Below are 19,176 nucleotides of genomic sequence, written 5' to 3' on the forward strand. Positions count from 1 at the left end.
CCCAACCACGTGTATTTATCCCTGCATGTGTCCAGCAGCCCCACCCGCCGGCCTCTAAATGGCCAGATCCCAGGCACGGCCACGCCCCACCTACCGGCTTTACTTTCCATTGGCGGATCCGCCTGCCGCTCACTTTCCAGACTGGGCCGTGATGTCACTGTCTGGAAACGCCCCTCTCCTGTCCTAAGGGAACATTTAAAGAGGCAGAAGCCATTTAATTATGCTGCAGCCTCTTCCTCCCCGGCTCAGGTTATTAATTTACAGTCTGGGCATTCCTAGCATGATTCCATAGATCCGGGCGTGCCAACGGAAAGATATGCGCTGCGTATATTGGCGTAATACCTTTTTAAAAATTTACACGCCCGGCGTCAGCATCTATGAAGGTTCCCATAGAGGTCACACTAACAGCTGTCTCCACATCTAACTAGTCGTTTACATGACAGCGCCATAAACGTAGCAGACAGCGGCCCGACTGGTGGTCCAGGAGCCCCATACACAATCCAATTTTAGTTGTGCTGGTAACCATAAAATTAAAGGGGTACTCTGTACAAAATATAGCAGGGATGATACCTGAATAAAGGCATCTGGAAGACGTGATGGCTCAATTTTGAGATTTTTAAAACGGGCACCACTAAGGTCCCTAAAAGTAAGGAGCCACCAGCGGTTGACTCGTCAACCAATCCCCACCTGCAGCTGACATAGAAGTACCCTCTAATACACACTAATAGGATTCTAATCTTCGATTTTAGAGTAGCTTTTCTCAGCCTTTTTTACCAAGGAGGGACCCCTGAAATAATTTTTAGGTCTCGGGGACCCCTGCTAAAATCAGATCTATTGGTCAGCAAGTTATAGATATAATAATAATAATAATAATAAAGGGTTGAAACAAATGTAACTTACCTAGCATAGATATAAAAATGTTCACATATGTTGGTGTAGTGCCCCCTGACATTGGTGGTCATAGGGAGAGGTGCCCCCTGACATTGCTTATAGGAAGAGGTGCCCCCTGACATTGCTGGTCATAGGAAGAGGTGCCCCCTGACATTGGTGGTCATAGGGAGAGGTGCCCCCTGACATTGGTGGTCATAGGGAGAGGTGCCCCCTGACATTGGTGGTCATAGGGAGAGGTGCCCCCTGACATTGGTGGTCATAGGGAGAGGTGCCCCCTGACATTGGTGGTCATAGGGAGAGGTGCCCCCTGACATTGGTGGTCATAGGGAGAGGTGCCCCCTGACATTGGTGGTGATAGGGAGAGGTGCCCCCTGACATTGGTGGTGATAGGGAGAGGTGCCCCCTGACATTGGTGGTGATAGGGAGAGGTGCCCCCTGACATTGGTGGTGATAGGGAGAGGTGCCCCCTGACATTGGTGGTGATAGGGAGAGGTGCCCCCTGACATTGGTGGTGATAGGGAGAGGTGCCCCCTGACATTGGTGGTGATAGGGAGAGGTGCCCCCTGACATTGGTGGTGATAGGGAGAGGTGCCCCCTGACATTGGTGGTGATAGGTGCCCCCTTCTATCGGCGGGAGAGGTGCCCCCTTCTATCGGCGGGAGAGGTGCCCCCTTCTATCGGCGGGAGAGGTGCCCCCTTCTATCGGCGGGAGAGGTGCCCCCTTCTATCGGCGGGAGAGGTGCCCCCTTCTATCGGCGGGAGAGGTGCCCCCTTCTATCGGCGGGAGAGGTGCCCCCTTCTATCGGCGGTGCCCCCTTACACTGGTAATGACGGGTCCTGCATGACTTGCTCTGATGAGTGACATTGGTGCTGGATCTATGCAGACACTGTCAGGCAGAGGATTGATCTGCCACTGCCCACTTCTGCCTGCCCAGCGCCCTCTGCAGGTACCCTAGGGTAATGTAATGGTGAAGAATAAATAAAATAACAAAGTAAAAAGAAAAGAAATTGTAGGCATTTATAAAGGACACACACTGTCCATAATGGTAAATCAAGGAAAACGTTTTTTTTTTTCCACGCTATGTTTCTACGAAAGCCGCCATGTCCCATTTGAGGGGAAAAAAAAACCCGAATGACTGGGTGGCTCTATGAAGAAACAAGGATTTGATTGTCAGCTCATTAGGTCAGGGTCTTCCATTCTTCCCGTTTCCAATTCCTATCCCTTTATTGACCATCATCTCCGTGTATTATGTTGGCACCTTTCAAACGAACGATCGTAATAAAAAGTGGAGCCAGCCAAAGGTCACGGGGAGCGACAAATGGACGTCTCTGGCACGAAGCACACGTCCCAAACATCAGAACCGAATGGGTTTGCTGCGGATCGCTCGGCTTCTGACAAAAAGCAAATCCTTCTTTACTGCTCAGCCATGGCTGGGAATGAAATCCGGTGTCTACATAAGCGGGATGTAGGCTCCTGTGCCGAGTGCTGCACTCTGTCTCATTTTGTGTAATGCAGAGTTTTTGGGGAGGATTAATACTGCAGTAGGTTTTATAGCCTCCGTTACCTGCTGGGGATGTTGCAGAGATTTCCATAGCTTGTAGTTTGGGAAGAATGCGACTTTTTTTTATGGAGACTGCTGAGATGATAAAATGATCCGTGGTGGTGGGTGGGGGGGGGGCGGTAATGGAGATAGATGGCTGGAACTTGTATAGATAAAACAGACATAGAGGGAGATTTACTAAAACTGGAGCACTCAGATTCTGGTGCAGCTGAGCATGGCAGCCAATCGGCTTCTAGCTTCAGCTTGTTCACTTAAGCTTCGACAATAAAACCTGGAAGCTGATTGGCTGCCATGCTCATCTGCACCAGATTTTGCACACTCCAGTTTTGTAAATCATCCCCAATGGGGCTAGATTTAGTTACCCCCGGTTCATATCTATGCGGCTGTGCAGGCCCCGTTTTGCACAGGCACAAGAGCCCATTCATTTGAATGGACTCCTATGCCCCGTGATACGCAGAGAAGAAGTCCCGGCACTTCTTTGGAAAACGCAGCCGAGGTTCCCAGTACGGTTGTGTTTCCCAGTGTGGGCGGCGTGCCATTAGAACTGCGGGTCCGCATTCCTCTGTGCTGGTGCTGCGGGTGCACAGATTTTCATGCGGATCCGCAGCGGCACCACCCGCACAGATGTGATCCTAGTGTAAAACTGGAGCGCTCAGAATCTGGTGCAGCTGTGCATGGCGGCCAATCCGCTTCTAACTTCAGCTTGTTCACTTAAGCTTTGGCAATAGTTAGTCTGGCTGAAAAAAGACAAAAGTCCATCCAGTTCAACCAATAAAACCTGGAAGCTGATTGGTTTCTATGTGGAGCTGCACCAGATTTTGCACCCTCCACTTTCAGGCTAGGTTCACATCTGTGCGGGTGATGTGGCTGCGGATCTGCATGAAAATCTGTGTAGCCACACCACCCGCACAGCAAAATACGGACCCGCGGGTGGGTGCTATTAGTTCTAATGGAGATGGCAACCCTACTGGGAACCGAGGTTCCCATGCGGGCTGCGTTTTCAGAAGAAGTGCAGGGACTCTTCCCTGTGTGTCACGGGGCACGGGAGTCCATTCAAATGATTGGGCTCTCGTGCCCGTGCAAAACGTGGCCCGCACGGGCCGCATAGATGTGAACTGGGGGTGATTAGGTTCACATCTGTGCGGGTGGTGCAGCTGCGGATCTGCATGAAAATCCTTGCAGCCGCACCACCCACACAGAGGAATGCGGACCCGCGGGCGGGTGACATTAATTCTTATGGCACGCTGCCCTCACTGGAGATCGCAACTGTACTGGGAACCTCGGCTGCATTTTCAGATGTGCCGGGACTTCTTCATTGTGTCACGGAAGTACATTCAAATGTGCAAAACGCAACCCGCACGGCTGTATAGATGTGAACTGGGGGTGAGACTAGGTTCACATCTGTGCGGGTGGTGCTGCTGCAGATCTGCATGAAAATCCTTGCAGCCGCACCACCCGCACAGAGGAATGCGGACCCGCGGGTGGGTGCCGTTAGTTCTAATGGCACGCCGTCTTCACTGGAAATCGCAACCGTACTGGGAACCTCGGCTGCGTTTTCAGAAGAAGTGCCGGGACTTCTTCCCTGCGTGTCACGGAGCACCGGAGTCCATTCAAATGAATTGGCTCTTGTGCCCACGCAAAACACGGAGCGCAGGAATGCAGATAGGTGAACCCGGGGTGAGTACATTTCCCCCCCATAAGACTGAGAATGGGGAAAGGAGTAGGTAGGTGGGATCAGGTGACAGTTGGTCCTCTGATACAATTAGGGACCCACTGAGAGACGGACGAGGTTACCTTTCACTTCCGAACATGAAATCAGCAGCTCCACATCCTTAAAGGGGGCGTCTGCCTTTACCTGAAGGCACAGGACCCCCCCCCCCCCCCCACAACCCCTTTTCTGTCTCTTTCTATTTGCTTTGAAAAGATGTTTGACTGAACAAAAAAAAGTTGCATTTTGAGGAAGTCACATTTTCTCCAGCACAAAAAAAAAATTTGCATTTAATCCTTTGTCTTCCTGAGAAGACAGAGCACGACTTGTGCACTTGGAGAACCTCCCCGAGACTGCGTGGCAGAGAAGGAGTTAACCGATGAAAAGGGGGGGGGGTTGTCTAGCAGAGAAGTCCTAATAGATATGTCTAGACAGGCTTTTGGAAATTCCTGTGACTGCAGAATGGGAACAGATGTACCAAAATAGACACTTTTTTTTTTCATTCCTGTTATACCTAGGAGCTGAGCTCTCCCCTCACTTGGTGCAATCATCGCTGGGGAGACGAGGACAGGAGGAGAGGGGAGGGGGGTCTCCATGTCTGCAATAATTCCAGCACCAAATTATTGCCCATTTTCACTTCATTTCTACTTATAAATTGTATTACACATCCAGACACACTGATCAGAAGATGCACAGAGCCCGGTGCCAGGGGTTCGGTCCCTCTGAATGCGGCTGTGATATGTTCAGTTATAGATCCACCTCCTGTCATAAAATATTTATATTTCAAATATACAATGACATCGATTTATAAAACGGCAAATAAAATGGTCTATCTACTATGCTTTTCTGTTACAAAGAATCTTTTTCTAATATAAAATATATTTAAACTTACTTTGTCTAGTGGTTGATTATGATTATTAGATTATATTTTTCTTGTTTTAAAAAAAATGTATGAACATTATTTTATTTGACATTTTATTTTTTCATTATCCTGTTATATTTTACTTTTTTAATTCTGTTACATTTTACATTTTTAATTTATTATTTTAGATTGTGCCTGTTATATATTGTATGATTTATTTTATTCTGGTATAGTTTACATTTTTTTTTACATTTTATTTTATTATGTTTTTACATTTTTTATTTTAGATTTTACATTTTATTTTATTCTGTTATATTTGACATTTTAATTTATTATTCTGTTATGTTACATTTTATTTTTTATTCTGTTATGTTACATTTTATTTTTTATTCTGTTATGTTACATTTTATTTTTTATTCTGTTATGTTACATTTTATTTTTTATTCTGTTATGTTACATTTTATTTTTTATTCTGTTATGTTACATTTTATTTTTTATTCTGTTATGTTACATTTTATTTTTTATTCTGTTATGTTACAGTTTATTTTTTATTCTGTTATGTTACAGTTTATTTTTTATTCTGTTATGTTACATTTTATTTTTTATTCTGTTATGTTACATTTTATTTTTTATTCTGTTATGTTACATTTTTATTTTAATAAAAAATTTTATTTTAGATGGTACATGATTATTATATATTCTATGATTTATTTTATTCTGGTTTACATTTTTTATTTTAGATTTTACATTTTTTTACCTTGAGCCATGGTTTAAGGCCTGGTTCACATCTATGCTTTTTTTCAGTGCGTTTCCACGCACTGAAAAATGTTCCTTTAACATGGTCTCCTTCACATCTGTGCGTTTTCCACCGGTGCATGTTTCGGGAAGGGTCGGGGACTTTTATTCCCGCAGCAGGCTGCGGTTTTGGTTTCATAGACTTCAATGGAAACGCATCAAAAACGCAGTGGTTGCAATTTTGATGCATTTCTGCTGGTTTCTCCTGCAAGACAACCTACCAAAAAAAAGCATCAAAAACTCATTAAAAAGGAGTGAGGAAAAAATGCAGAATGTACCTGGAAATACATCAACCGCACCCTGCATAGGTGTGAACCAAGTCTTACCGCCCCTCCCCCAAGAGCTGCAATGGCAGCCGGACGGTGTTGTATGGCTTGATTGCTTTGCTTCATGACCATGCCAAAAATGATACCGCCTGTCTCATTCGGTGGTCAGTACCATCGCCGAACACGACCCATTGAAGTGAATGAGGCCCTACAATGCAGGCGGTTGTGGCGCAGTCGTACCGGGGGTTACGGGGTTAAAACAGGCGCTGAGGAAGCGACCTATCTCCTCGCAGCAATCTGACAAATGACACTGAATCCTCCCCCGCCATGTTATTGTATTCTGACAGCACTGATCGATTGGCCGGTCCAACATTTTCCAGCATCTCGTTCGACAAGTCATTCACTAGATCGACTTCTGTCTAGCGGCAATGGCCATCGGTGGATCGAAATTCGACCGGTCCCTGCTGAACCTGCCAGATTCTGATCCATCTATGGCCTGCTGTAGTCTGTGAGACAATACAATTCCAGACAAAAGGGTTTGAGTTTGACGGTTTCCCTTTTTTTTTTTTTTGTTTTTCCCATTTTTTTTTTTTACTTTTTTTTTTTTTGGTGTTTTTTTTTCCCTTTTTGTTTGGTGTTTTTTTTCCCTTTTTTTGTTTGGTGTTTTTTTCCCTTTTTTGTTTGGTGGTTTTTTCCCTTTTTTTGTTTGGTGGTTTTTTCCCCTTTTTTGTTTGGTGTTTTTCCTGTCTCTTCGATCTTTTTTTTTTTACTTCTATCAGTTTAAATATCGAAATTGTACTTTTTGGTAAATTCATTTGCAGCCCCCCTCCCTCCTGAGAGAAGTTGAGCAGGCAGTAGCGGCGTCTCGGCAATAGGGGGCAGTGTGGTCCTCGCACATCACCCCCTTGTGTCCTAATTAGCGTGTTTTGTACTTGTGCTTTTTACAGAAATCCAAAGTCAGACAAGGCTGAATCAAGTACCTCTCTTTCCCGAGAGCCATTAATTATTGCTCGTTATCTAAGAATGCCAAGATACTGCCAAGTTCCCCTTATTAAACTTCTAGAAGAGAGTGTGGGCTGTTGCCTGTAGCAACCAGATACCATCTTCCTTTTAATTGTTGAAAAAAATAATTACCCCGACACCTGAAATGCGATCGCCGCGGGCGGAGCAGGCGGTCTTCCAAGTTTCATCGATCGACTCGATTCCTTGTTTGGAATATGCAAACTTGCCTTCACGGTATGCAGCCATCAACAAAGGGTTCAATTCCTGCATTTTATATTGTAAAGCGCCGAGCAAACTATTGGCGCCATATAAATCCTGTATAATAATAATTTAAAAAATGAAAACTGCGATGGATGCAGTAGAGCAAAGTGCAATGTCCACTGGGACTGCGGGGGACATTTACTTAGCCCTGGTTCACATCTATGCTGCCGTGCGGATCGCGTTTTGCGCATTTGAATGGACTCCCGTGCCCCGTGACACGCAGTGAAGTCCCGACACTTCTTCCAAAAACGCAGCCGAGGTTCCCAGTACGGTTGCGTTTCCCAGTACGGGTGGCGTGCCATTAATTTAAAAAATATAATTCAGTAACGTAACATAACTATTATTGAGAGTAAAATTGGAAAATAAATATATATAAAATTTAAAAATTTAAACTGAGGCATTTTTTGCATTGAAGTCAATGGGACACGATTGTTCATTGAAGTCAGTGGGACACGATTGTTCATTGAAGTCAGTGGGACACGATTGTTCATTGAAGTCAGTGGGACACGATTGTTCATTGAAGTCAGTGGGACACGATTGTTCATTGAAGTCAGTGGGACACGATTGTTCATTGAAGTCAGTGGGACACGATTGTTCATTGAAGTCAGTGGGACACGATTGTTCATTGAAGTCAGTGGGACACGATTGTTCATTGAAGTCAGTGGGACACGATTGTTCATTGAAGTCAGTGGGACACGATTGTTCATTGAAGTCAGTGGGACACGATTGTTCATTGAAGTCAGTGGGACACGATTGTTCATTGAAGTCAGTGGGACACGATTGTTCATTGAAGTCAGTGGGACACGATTGTTCATTGAAGTCAGTGGGACACGATTGTTCATTGAAGTCAGTGGGACACGATTGTTCATTGAAGTCAGTGGGACACGATTGTTCATTGAAGTCAGTGGGACACGATTGTTCATTGAAGTCAGTGGGACACGATTGTTCATTGAAGTCAGTGGGACACGATTGTTCATTGAAGTCAGTGGGACACGATTGTTCATTGAAGTCAGTGGGACACGATTGTTCATTGAAGTCAGTGGGACACGATTGTTCATTGAAGTCAGTGGGACACGATATTACACTGTAGTCAGTGGGACACGATATTACACTGTAGTCAGTGGGACACGATATTACACTGTAGTCAGTGGGACACGATATTACACTGTAGTCAGTGGGACACGATATTACACTGTAGTCAGTGGGACACGATATTACACTGCAGTCGATGGGATGCATTTTTCATTGAAGTAAATCATTATCGACACTTTTTTTTTTTTTTTCTTTCTATTGGCAAACCGCTGATAACCCTATTTTGGGCCAATCATTTGCGGTGGGTGATATATCGGTGCATCACTACTGAGAGGTTTTTACTGCTATCTGAAGCTCAACTAGAGATTGCCCTTCGCTTCCTGTCCTGGTGACACCAGACAGGAAATGAGTAAATCTCCAATGGACATAGCATTTTGTTTCGTAGTGTATAGGGCTACATTCACAGCATGTAGGTGCGGCCTCCATCTCTGCATGTCACGTGTAGGGCATCCCATTCATTTTAATGAATAAAACAGGAAAAACAAGTCCCCGACCCTATTTGCAAAAGCACACCAAGCTGCATGGTGCTGCAGCTGCAAAAGTGTGTTAGCAGATGTGCTGGAGTGCCATTAAAATAATGTCACCGCTGTGCGTTTCTGTGCGTGTTGGGAAAGTGTGCAATTGTGCGCGAAGAAAAGTGTGAACTTAGCCTTGGGGAAGGCCTGAAAACGTCTGCGTTTTATTGTTGCCTGGGTCCCTAGTGCAGATTTCCCTTCACTTCCTGTTTGGTAGTCACCAGAACAGGAAGTGGGGGGGATCTAAGGGAACATTGGGCAGCAGTAAGAATTGAACAAAGCTAGGTCTTGTTCCCACCTCTTGCTCATCCTGTAACCTTCAATGTACTCTAATCAAATGACAATGTCTTAGTGAGCCGCGCTCGATCACCGGCTGCGCGGGGAAGATGGCGTTGAAAGCGTTTACCTTTGCTGCCCTGGAACCAGCATGTGGCTAGCAATGTCCTTCAGATTTTTATACCCTCTTGCTGTGCCGGTGGAGTACGTAGTCATGTGACTTTGGCCCAAGTGACCGGATCCAAAGAACTCGACAAGCGAGCAGTAATGCACCTCTCAGCTGAGCACAGACCGCAGCATCAGTGTGCATTGACAGGCCTCGTTCTCTGCCTTCCCCATGTGGGCCCCTGCCCTGAAGAGCGCTGAACCACTAAGTGGCTCCAGGACTGAGAACATGGATGTGATATCGCCCCCACACTCCTATATACGACTTCTACTAAACCAGAGGCCCGCTCACTCCACAGCCCAGGAAACAGATTTCCATGTTGTGATAAAGGGGCGACACGGAGGTAAGCGGTTTGCTTTATAGGGGTCATAGAGGAATGGGTCTTTTCAAACCGATTTACCCCTCACCAGAACTTTCTTTCACCAGATATAGAGGTCATGTGACGTGTAGACTGGAGACTAAGGGCTTGAGTGCGTCAATCATCTTCATGACGGTGAAGGTGAAATTGTGGAGTAAAATTTCCACGAGCACCTATAATAAAAAGGTAAGACTGTTGGAAATTATTTCTTTAAGAACTTCTCCTAGTGATATATGTGTTGCCCGTTCTGCTTGTGTGGAACGTGCTATGCATCATGGCTCAGGGGAATATGGCCCACCTGTCCTGGCTACTGTGGTATGGGCCAGGCCTAGCTACTGTTTTACTGTATGTACAAGGCCTATCCTTGCTACTGTGGTATGTGTGGCCAGGCTACTGTGGTATGTGTGGCCTCGCTACTGTGGTATGTGTGTGGCCTCGCTACTGTGGTATGTGTGTGGCCTGGCTACTGTGGTGTGTGTGTGTGGCCTGGCTACTGTGGTGTGTGTGTGTGGCCTGGCTACTGTGGTGTGTGTGTGTGGCCTGGCTACTGTGGTGTGTGTGTGTGGCCTGGCTACTGTGGTGTGTGTGTGTGTGGCCTGGCTACTGTGGTGTGTGTGTGTGTGTGTGTGTGGGGCCTGGCTACTGTGGTGTGTGTGTGTGTGGGGCCTGGCTACTGTGGTGTGTGTGTGTGGGGCCTGGCTACTGTGGTGTGTGTGTGGCCTGGCTACTGTGGTGTGTGTGTGTGTGGCCTGGCTACTGTGGTGTGTGTGTGGCCTGGCTACTGTGGTGTGTGTGTGGCCTGGCTACTGTGGTGTGTGTGTGTGTGGCCTGGCTACTGTGGTGTGTGTGTGTGTGGCCTGGCTACTGTGGTGTGTGTGTGTGTGGCCTGGCTACTGTGGTGTGTGTGTGTGTGGCCTGGCTACTGTGGTGTGTGTGTGTGGCCTGGCTACTGTGGTGTGTGTGTGTGGCCTGGCTACTGTGGTGTGTGTGTGTGGCCTGGCTACTGTGGTGTGTGTGTGTGGCCTGGCTACTGTGGTGTGTGTGTGTGGCCTGGCTACTGTGGTGTGTGTGTGTGGCCTGGCTACTGTGGTGTGTGTGTGTGGCCTGGCTACTGTGGTGTGTGTGTGTGGCCTGGCTACTGTGGTGTGTGTGTGTGGCCTGGCTACTGTGGTGTGTGTGTGTGGCCTGGCTACTGTGGTGTGTGTGTGTGGCCTGGCTACTGTGGTGTGTGTGTGTGGCCTGGCTACTGTGGTGTGTGTGTGGCCTGGCTACTGTGGTGTGTGTGTGGCCTGGCTACTGTGGTGTGTGTGTGTGTGTGTGGCCTGGCTACTGTGGTGTGTGTGTGTGTGTGTGTGTGGCCTGGCTACTGTGGTGTGTGTGTGTGTGGCCTGGCTACTGTGGTGTGTGTGTGGCCTGGCTACTGTGGTGTGTGTGTGGCCTGGCTACTGTGGTGTGTGTGTGTGTGTGTGTGTGGCCTGGCTACTGTGGTGTGTGTGTGTGTGTGTGGCCTGGCTACTGTGGTGTGTGTGTGTGTGTGTGTGGCCTGGCTACTGTGGTGTGTGTGTGTGTGTGGCCTGGCTACTGTGGTGTGTGTGTGTGTGTGTGGCCTGGCTACTGTGGTGTGTGTGTGTGTGTGTGTGGCCTGGCTACTGTGGTGTGTGTGTGTGTGTGGCCTGGCTACTGTGGTGTGTGTGTGTGTGTGGCCTGGCTACTGTGGTGTGTGTGTGTGGCCTGGCTACTGTGGTGTGTGTGTGTGGCCTGGCTACTGTGGTGTGTGTGTGTGGCCTGGCTACTGTGGTGTGTGTGTGTGGCCTGGCTACTGTGGTGTGTGTGTGTGGCCTGGCTACTGTGGTGTGTGTGTGTGGCCTGGCTACTGTGGTGTGTGTGTGTGTGGCCTGGCTACTGTGGTGTGTGTGTGTGGCCTGGCTACTGTGGTGTGTGTGTGTGTGTGTGTGGCCTGGCTACTGTGGTGTGTGTGTGTGTGTGTGTGTGGCCTGGCTACTGTGGTGTGTGTGTGTGTGGCCTGGCTACTGTGGTGTGTGTGTGTGTGGCCTGGCTACTGTGGTGTGTGTGTGTGTGGCCTGGCTACTGTGGTGTGTGTGTGTGTGGCCTGGCTACTGTGGTGTGTGTGTGTGTGGCCTGGCTACTGTGGTGTGTGTGTGTGTGGCCTGGCTACTGTGGTGTGTGTGTGTGTGGCCTGGCTACTGTGGTGTGTGTGTGTGTGGCCTGGCTACTGTGGTGTGTGTGTGTGTGGCCTGGCTACTGTGGTGTGTGTGTGTGTGGCCTGGCTACTGTGGTGTGTGTGTGTGTGGCCTGGCTACTGTGGTGTGTGTGGCCTGGCTACTGTGGTGTGTGTGGCCTGGCTACTGTGGTGTGTGTGGCCTGGCTACTGTGGTGTGTGTGTGTGTGGCCTGGCTACTGTGGTGTGTGTGTGTGTGGCCTGGCTACTGTGGTGTGTGTGTGTGTGGCCTGGCTACTGTGGTGTGTGTGTGTGTGGCCTGGCTACTGTGGTGTGTGTGTGTGTGGCCTGGCTACTGTGGTGTGTGTGTGTGTGGCCTGGCTACTGTGGTGTGTGTGTGTGTGGCCTGGCTACTGTGGTGTGTGTGTGTGTGGCCTGGCTACTGTGGTGTGTGTGTGTGTGGCCTGGCTACTGTGGTGTGTGTGTGTGTGGCCTGGCTACTGTGGTGTGTGTGTGTGTGGCCTGGCTACTGTGGTGTGTGTGTGTGTGGCCTGGCTACTGTGGTGTGTGTGTGTGTGGCCTGGCTACTGTGGTGTGTGTGTGTGGCCTGGCTACTGTGGTGTGTGTGTGTGGCCTGGCTACTGTGGTGTGTGTGTGTGTGTGTGGCCTGGCTACTGTGGTGTGTGTGTGTGTGTGTGGCCTGGCTACTGTGGTGTGTGTGTGTGTGTGTGTGTGTGTGTGTGTGTGTGTGTGTGTGTGTGTGTGTGTGTGGCCTGGCTACTGTGGTGTGTGTGTGTGTGTGGCCTGGCTACTGTGGTGTGTGTGTGTGTGTGTGGCCTGGCTACTGTGGTGTGTGTGTGTGTGGCCTGGCTACTGTGGTGTGTGTGTGTGTGGCCTGGCTACTGTGGTGTGTGTGTGTGTGTGTGTGGCCTGGCTACTGTGGTGTGTGTGTGTGTGTGTGTGTGGCCTGGCTACTGTGGTGTGTGTGTGTGTGGCCTGGCTACTGTGGTGTGTGTGTGTGTGTGTGGCCTGGCTACTGTGGTGTGTGTGTGTGTGGCCTGGCTACTGTGGTGTGTGTGTGTGTGTGTGTGGCCTGGCTACTGTGGTGTGTGTGTGTGGCCTGGCTACTGTGGTGTGTGTGTGTGTGTGGCCTGGCTACTGTGGTGTGTGTGTGTGGCCTGGCTACTGTGGTGTGTGTGTGTGTGTGTGTGTGTGTGTGGCCTGGCTACTGTGGTGTGTGTGTGTGTGGCCTGGCTACTGTGGTGTGTGTGTGTGTGTGTGTGGCCTGGCTACTGTGGTGTGTGTGTGTGTGGCCTGGCTACTGTGGTGTGTGTGTGTGTGGCCTGGCTACTGTGGTGTGTGTGTGTGTGTGTGTGTGTGGCCTGGCTACTGTGGTGTGTGTGTGTGTGTGTGTGTGGCCTGGCTACTGTGGTGTGTGTGTGTGTGTGGCCTGGCTACTGTGGTGTGTGTGTGTGTGTGGCCTGGCTACTGTGGTGTGTGTGTGTGTGTGGCCTGGCTACTGTGGTGTGTGTGTGTGTGTGTGTGGCCTGGCTACTGTGGTGTGTGTGTGTGTGTGTGTGTGTGGCCTGGCTACTGTGGTGTGTGTGTGGCCTGGCTACTGTGGTGTGTGTGTGTGTGTGTGGCCTGGCTACTGTGGTGTGTGTGGCCTGGCTACTGTGGTGTGTGTGTGTGGCCTGGCTACTGTGGTGTGTGTGTGTGGCCTGGCTACTGTGGTGTGTGTGTGTGTGTGTGTGTGGCCTGGCTACTGTGGTGTGTGTGTGTGTGTGTGTGTGTGTGTGGCCTGGCTACTGTGGTGTGTGTGTGTGTGTGTGTGTGGCCTGGCTACTGTGGTGTGTGTGTGTGTGTGTGTGTGGCCTGGCTACTGTGGTGTGTGTGTGTGTGTGTGTGTGTGTGGCCTGGCTACTGTGGTGTGTGTGTGTGGCCTGGCTACTGTGGTGTGTGTGTGTGTGTGTGTGTGTGTGGCCTGGCTACTGTGGTGTGTGTGTGTGTGGCCTGGCTACTGTGGTGTGTGTGTGTGTGTGTGTGTGTGTGTGTGGGGCCTGGCTACTGTGGTGTGTGTGTGTGTGTGTGTGTGTGTGTGTGGGGCCTGGCTACTGTGGTGTGTGGGGCCTGGCTACTGTGGTGTGTGTGGCCTGGCTACTGTGGTGTGTGTGTGTGTGGCCTGGCTACTGTGGTGTGTGTGTGTGTGGCCTGGCTACTGTGGTGTGTGTGTGTGTGGCCTGGCTACTGTGGTGTGTGTGTGTGTGTGTGGCCTGGCTACTGTGGTGTGTGTGTGTGTGTGTGTGGCCTGGCTACTGTGGTGTGTGTGGCCTGGCTACTGTGGTGTGTGTGTGTGTGTGTGTGTGTGTGTGTGTGTGTGGCCTGGCTACTGTGGTGTGTGTGTGTGTGTGGCCTGGCTACTGTGGTGTGTGTGGCCTGGCTACTGTGGTGTGTGTGGCCTGGCTACTGTGGTGTGTGTGTGTGTGTGTGGGGCCTGGCTACTGTGGTGTGTGTGTGTGGCCTGGCTACTGTGGTGTGTGTGTGTGTGTGTGTGTGGCCTGGCTACTGTGGTGTGTGTGTGGCCTGGCTACTGTGGTGTGTGTGTGTGTGTGTGTGTGTGGCCTGGCTACTGTGGTGTGTGTGTGTGTGTGTGGCCTGGCTACTGTGGTGTGTGTGTGTGTGTGGCCTGGCTACTGTGGTGTGTGTGTGTGTGTGGCCTGGCTACTGTGGTGTGTGTGTGTGTGTGTGTGGCCTGGCTACTGTGGTGTGTGTGTGTGTGTGTGTGTGTGGCCTGGCTACTGTGGTGTGTGTGTGGCCTGGCTACTGTGGTGTGTGTGTGTGTGTGTGGCCTGGCTACTGTGGTGTGTGTGGCCTGGCTACTGTGGTGTGTGTGTGTGGCCTGGCTACTGTGGTGTGTGTGTGTGGCCTGGCTACTGTGGTGTGTGTGTGTGTGTGTGTGTGTGTGTGGCCTGGCTACTGTGGTGTGTGTGTGTGTGTGTGTGTGTGTGTGTGTGTGTGGCCTGGCTACTGTGGTGTGTGTGTGTGTGTGTGTGTGGCCTGGCTACTGTGGTGTGTGTGTGTGTGTGTGTGTGGCCTGGCTACTGTGGTGTGTGTGTGTGTGTGTGTGTGTGGCCTGGCTACTGTGGTGTGTGTGTGTGTGTGTGTGGCCTGGCTACTGTGGTGTGTGTGTGTGTGTGTGTGGCCTGGCTACTGTGGTGTGTGTGTGTGTGGCCTGGCTACTGTGGTGTGTGTGTGTGTGTGTGTGTGGGGCCTGGCTACTGTGGTGTGTGTGTGTGTGTGTGTGTGTGTGGGGCCTGGCTACTGTGGTGTGTGGGGCCTGGCTACTGTGGTGTGTGTGGCCTGGCTACTGTGGTGTGTGTGTGTGTGGCCTGGCTACTGTGGTGTGTGTGTGTGTGGCCTGGCTACTGTGGTGTGTGTGTGTGTGTGTGGCCTGGCTACTGTGGTGTGTGTGTGTGTGTGTGTGGCCTGGCTACTGTGGTGTGTGTGGCCTGGCTACTGTGGTGTGTGTGTGTGTGTGTGTGTGTGTGTGGCCTGGCTACTGTGGTGTGTGTGGCCTGGCTACTGTGGTGTGTGTGGCCTGGCTACTGTGGTGTGTGTGTGTGTGTGTGGGGCCTGGCTACTGTGGTGTGTGTGTGTGTGGCCTGGCTACTGTGGTGTGTGTGTGTGTGTGTGTGTGGCCTGGCTACTGTGGTGTGTGTGTGTGTGGCCTGGCTACTGTGGTGTGTGTGTGTGTGGCCTGGCTACTGTGGTGTGTGTGTGTGTGTGGCCTGGCTACTGTGGTGTGTGTGTGTGTGTGTGTGGCCTGGCTACTGTGGTGTGTGTGTGTGTGTGGCCTGGCTACTGTGGTGTGTGTGTGTGTGGCCTGGCTACTGTGGTGTGTGTGTGTGTGTGGCCTGGCTACTGTGGTGTGTGTGTGTGTGTGTGGCCTGGCTACTGTGGTGTGTGTGTGTGTGTGTGGCCTGGCTACTGTGGTGTGTGTGGCCTGGCTACTGTGGTGTGTGTGTGGCCTGGCTACTGTGGTGTGTGTGTGGCCTGGCTACTGTGGTGTGTGTGTGGCCTGGCTACTGTGGTGTGTGTGTGGCCTGGCTACTGTGGTGTGTGTGTGGCCTGGCTACTGTGGTGTGTGTGTGTGTGTGTGTGGCCTGGCTACTGTGGTGTGTGTGTGTGTGTGTGGCCCGGCTACTGTGGTGTGTGTGTGTGTGTGGCCCGGCTACTGTGGTGTGTGTGTGTGTGGCCCGGCTACTGTGGTGTGTGTGTGGCCCGGCTACTGTGGTGTGTGTGTGTGTGGCCCGGCTACTGTGGGGTGTGTGTGTGTGTGTGTGTGTGTGTGTGGCCCGGCTACTGTGGTGTGTGTGTGTGGCCCGGCTACTGTGGTGTGTGTGTGTGGCCCGGCTACTGTGGTGTGTGTGTGTGTGGCCCGGCTACTGTGGTGTGTGTGTGTGTGTGGCCCGGCTACTGTGGTGTGTGTGTGTGTGGCCCGGCTACTGTGGTGTGTGTGTGTGTGTGGCCTGGCTACTGTGGTGTGTGTGTGTGTGTGGCCCGGCTACTGTGGTGTGTGTGTGTGTGGCCCGGCTACTGTGGTGTGTGTGTGTGTGTGTGGCCCGGCTACTGTGGTGTGTGTGTGTGTGGCCCGGCTACTGTGGTGTGTGTGTGTGTGGCCCGGCTACTGTGGTGTGTGTGTGTGTGGCCCGGCTACTGTGGTGTGTGTGTGTGTGGCCCGGCTACTGTGGTGTGTGTGGCCCGGCTACTGTGGTGTGTGTGGCCCGGCTACTGTGGTGTGTGTGTGTGTGTGGCCCGGCTACTGTGGTGTGTGTGTGTGTGTGTGTGGCCCGGCTACTGTGGTGTGTGTGTGTGTGTGTGTGTGTGTGTGTGGCCCGGCTACTGTGGTGTGTGTGTGTGTGTGTGTGGCCCGGCTACTGTGGTGTGTGTGTGTGTGTGTGTGGCCCGGCTACTGTGGTGTGTGTGTGTGTGGCCCGGCTACTGTGGTGTGTGTGTGTGTGGCCCGGCTACTGTGGTGTGTGTGTGTGTGTGTGGCCCGGCTACTGTGGTGTGTGTGTGTGTGGCCCGGCTACTGTGGTGTGTGTGTGTGTGGCCCGGCTACTGTGGTGTGTGTGTGTGTGGCCCGGCTACTGTGGTGTGTGTGTGTGTGGCCCGGCTACTGTGGTGTGTGTGGCCCGGCTACTGTGGTGTGTGTGTGTGTGTGGCCCGGCTACTGTGGTGTGTGTGTGGCCCGGCTACTGTGGTGTGTGTGTGTGTGTGTGTGGCCCGGCTACTGTGGTGTGTGTGTGTGGCCCGGCTACTGTGGTGTGTGTGTGTGTGTGTGGCCCGGCTACTGTGGTGTGTGTGTGTGGCCCGGCTACTGTGGTGTGTGTGTGTGTGTGTGGCCCGGCTACTGTGGTGTGTGTGTGTGTGTGTGTGTGGCCCGGCTACTGTGGTGTGTGTGTGTGGCCCGGCTACTGTGGTGTGTGTGTGTGTGTGTGTGTGGCCCGGCTACTGTGGTGTGTGTGTGGCCCGGCTACTGTGGTGTGTGTGTGGCCCGGCTACTGTGGTGTGTGTGTGTGTGTGTGTGTGTGTGTGTGTGTGTGTGTGGCCCGGCTACTGTGGTGTGTGTGTGTGTGTGTGTGTGTGGCCCGGCTACTGTGGTGTGTGTGTGTGTGTGTGTGTGTGTGTGTGTGTGGCCCGGCTACTGTGGTGTGTGTGTGTGTGTGTGTGTGTGTGTGTGTGTGGCCCGGCTACTGTGGTGTGTGTGTGTGTGGCCCGGCTACTGTGGTGTGTGTGGCCCGTCCCGGCTGCTGTGCGATATGGGCATACGTAACGTTTCGTATTGCGAAAAATTCGTAAACAGAAACACGGTTTCCCATAGGAATACACTGAAAAACAATTAATCCGTTCCGGAGGTCAGAAAAAAGTAAAAAAAATAAAGTCATCTGTTCAAAACTCTTTATAGAGCGCACTTTAATGGCACGGGGCCAGCGCTATAAACCTCCCAGGCGCAATGCATCCTGGGGGAAACTTTTTGTATTGCGAAAAAAAAAATTTGTAAACCGAGGCATTTTCAATGGATTTTCATTCGTAAACCGAAAATTACGTTAACTGAGGCGTTCGCACACCTGTGTGTATATATATATGTGTATACAGCAGGAGCAGACTGACAACTCGTGGGGCCCCCGGGCAATAGGAGATCATGGGGCCCCTCTGTCTTTGCCCAAACTCAAAAAAGCATATGAAACAGGTACCAGAGGCATCTCATGGGGTCCCTACTGACCCCGGGCCCTCGGGCAGTGCCCAAGTGCTCGAATGGTCAGTCCGCCCCTGGTATAGAGAGAGAATAAAATCATTCCTTTAAAACTCACCAGAAATTTAATGTCAAAGAAAAAAAAAATTCCAGACAAGTTCCCTCTTGCTAATCTCCCTCTGTTGGCTAGTGTGAGTCTTACCAGGTGCTTGTCCCTTTAAGAACAGCGCCCGCCCTCCAGGGTGTCTCTGAGTGGTTCCCCAGCCTGTCAGTCAGAGCTCCCCCCCTCAGCCCCGCCCCCGTGCGGTGGAAGGGCAGTCCCAGTCTGGCGCTGACGTCACGGCCCGTCTGGCTGCCTGGGGTTGGATCCAGCTGTAAGGCAATCTCCTTGGACTTGAGGAGGGGGAAGGAGGACGGCAGCGCCGGGGAGTTCACTGACTGCTCTCCTTCCAGCAGCCCGGCCAGGCACTGGGGCGGACAGGGACTAAGCCAGAGCCTGGGACCTCCAGCAGACCAAGGACAGGCACTCAGCAGCTTCGCAGGACTTCCCTCCCTGCCTCCTCCAGCCTGGGACTGATACAAAGTAACTCTTCTTCCTCCGCCACCACCGATCACAGTTCCACCAGCTGCCTGCCATGTCCCCGCACACCGTGCCCTGTGTCGCTGAGTGAGCCCCACTTTGTCCCTGGAGACCCCCTCCCTCCATGTACAGCTTGATGGGTCTGAACGGTACCGGCACCACCACCCACTCCAATGTCTCCTGCACATGCAACTGTAAAAGGTCTTTATTCCAGAGCATGGAGATCAGTGAGTACCTTCCACATTTATTATCCTAACGCACTTTTCTCCTTCCTCCAGGCTGTGGAACTACAAGTACCAGCCTGCCCTCCGCTGACTCGCTGCTTCTTGTAGTTCCCGAGCAGCTGAGACGCTTCTGATCCGCTTGTGGTCGCTGCTTCTATGGAGGAGACGACTTGGAAAAGTTTC

The 19,176-nt window shown here is 51.4% G+C and overlaps 1 protein-coding gene across 1 annotated transcript in view; it reads left to right on the top strand.

The window, feature by feature from the left end:
• Positions 1-18,558: 18,558 nt before the first annotated feature.
• The window catches only part of PMEPA1 (prostate transmembrane protein, androgen induced 1), an 87,449-nt gene continuing 86,831 nt past the window's right edge, over positions 18,559-19,176 (top strand). The window contains exon 1 of the mRNA XM_089689672.1: positions 18,559-18,996. Within this exon, the coding sequence (XP_089545798.1) occupies positions 18,894-18,996 (103 nt within the window). The 5' untranslated portion in view covers positions 18,559-18,893. The remainder of the gene's footprint in view (positions 18,997-19,176) is intronic.

Source organism: Staurois parvus, unplaced genomic scaffold, assembly GCF_062004578.1.
Source record: "Staurois parvus isolate SC_StPar_1 unplaced genomic scaffold, SC_StPar_1.0 ptg000490l, whole genome shotgun sequence".
In the NCBI taxonomy this organism is placed as follows: domain Eukaryota; kingdom Metazoa; phylum Chordata; class Amphibia; order Anura; family Ranidae; genus Staurois; species Staurois parvus.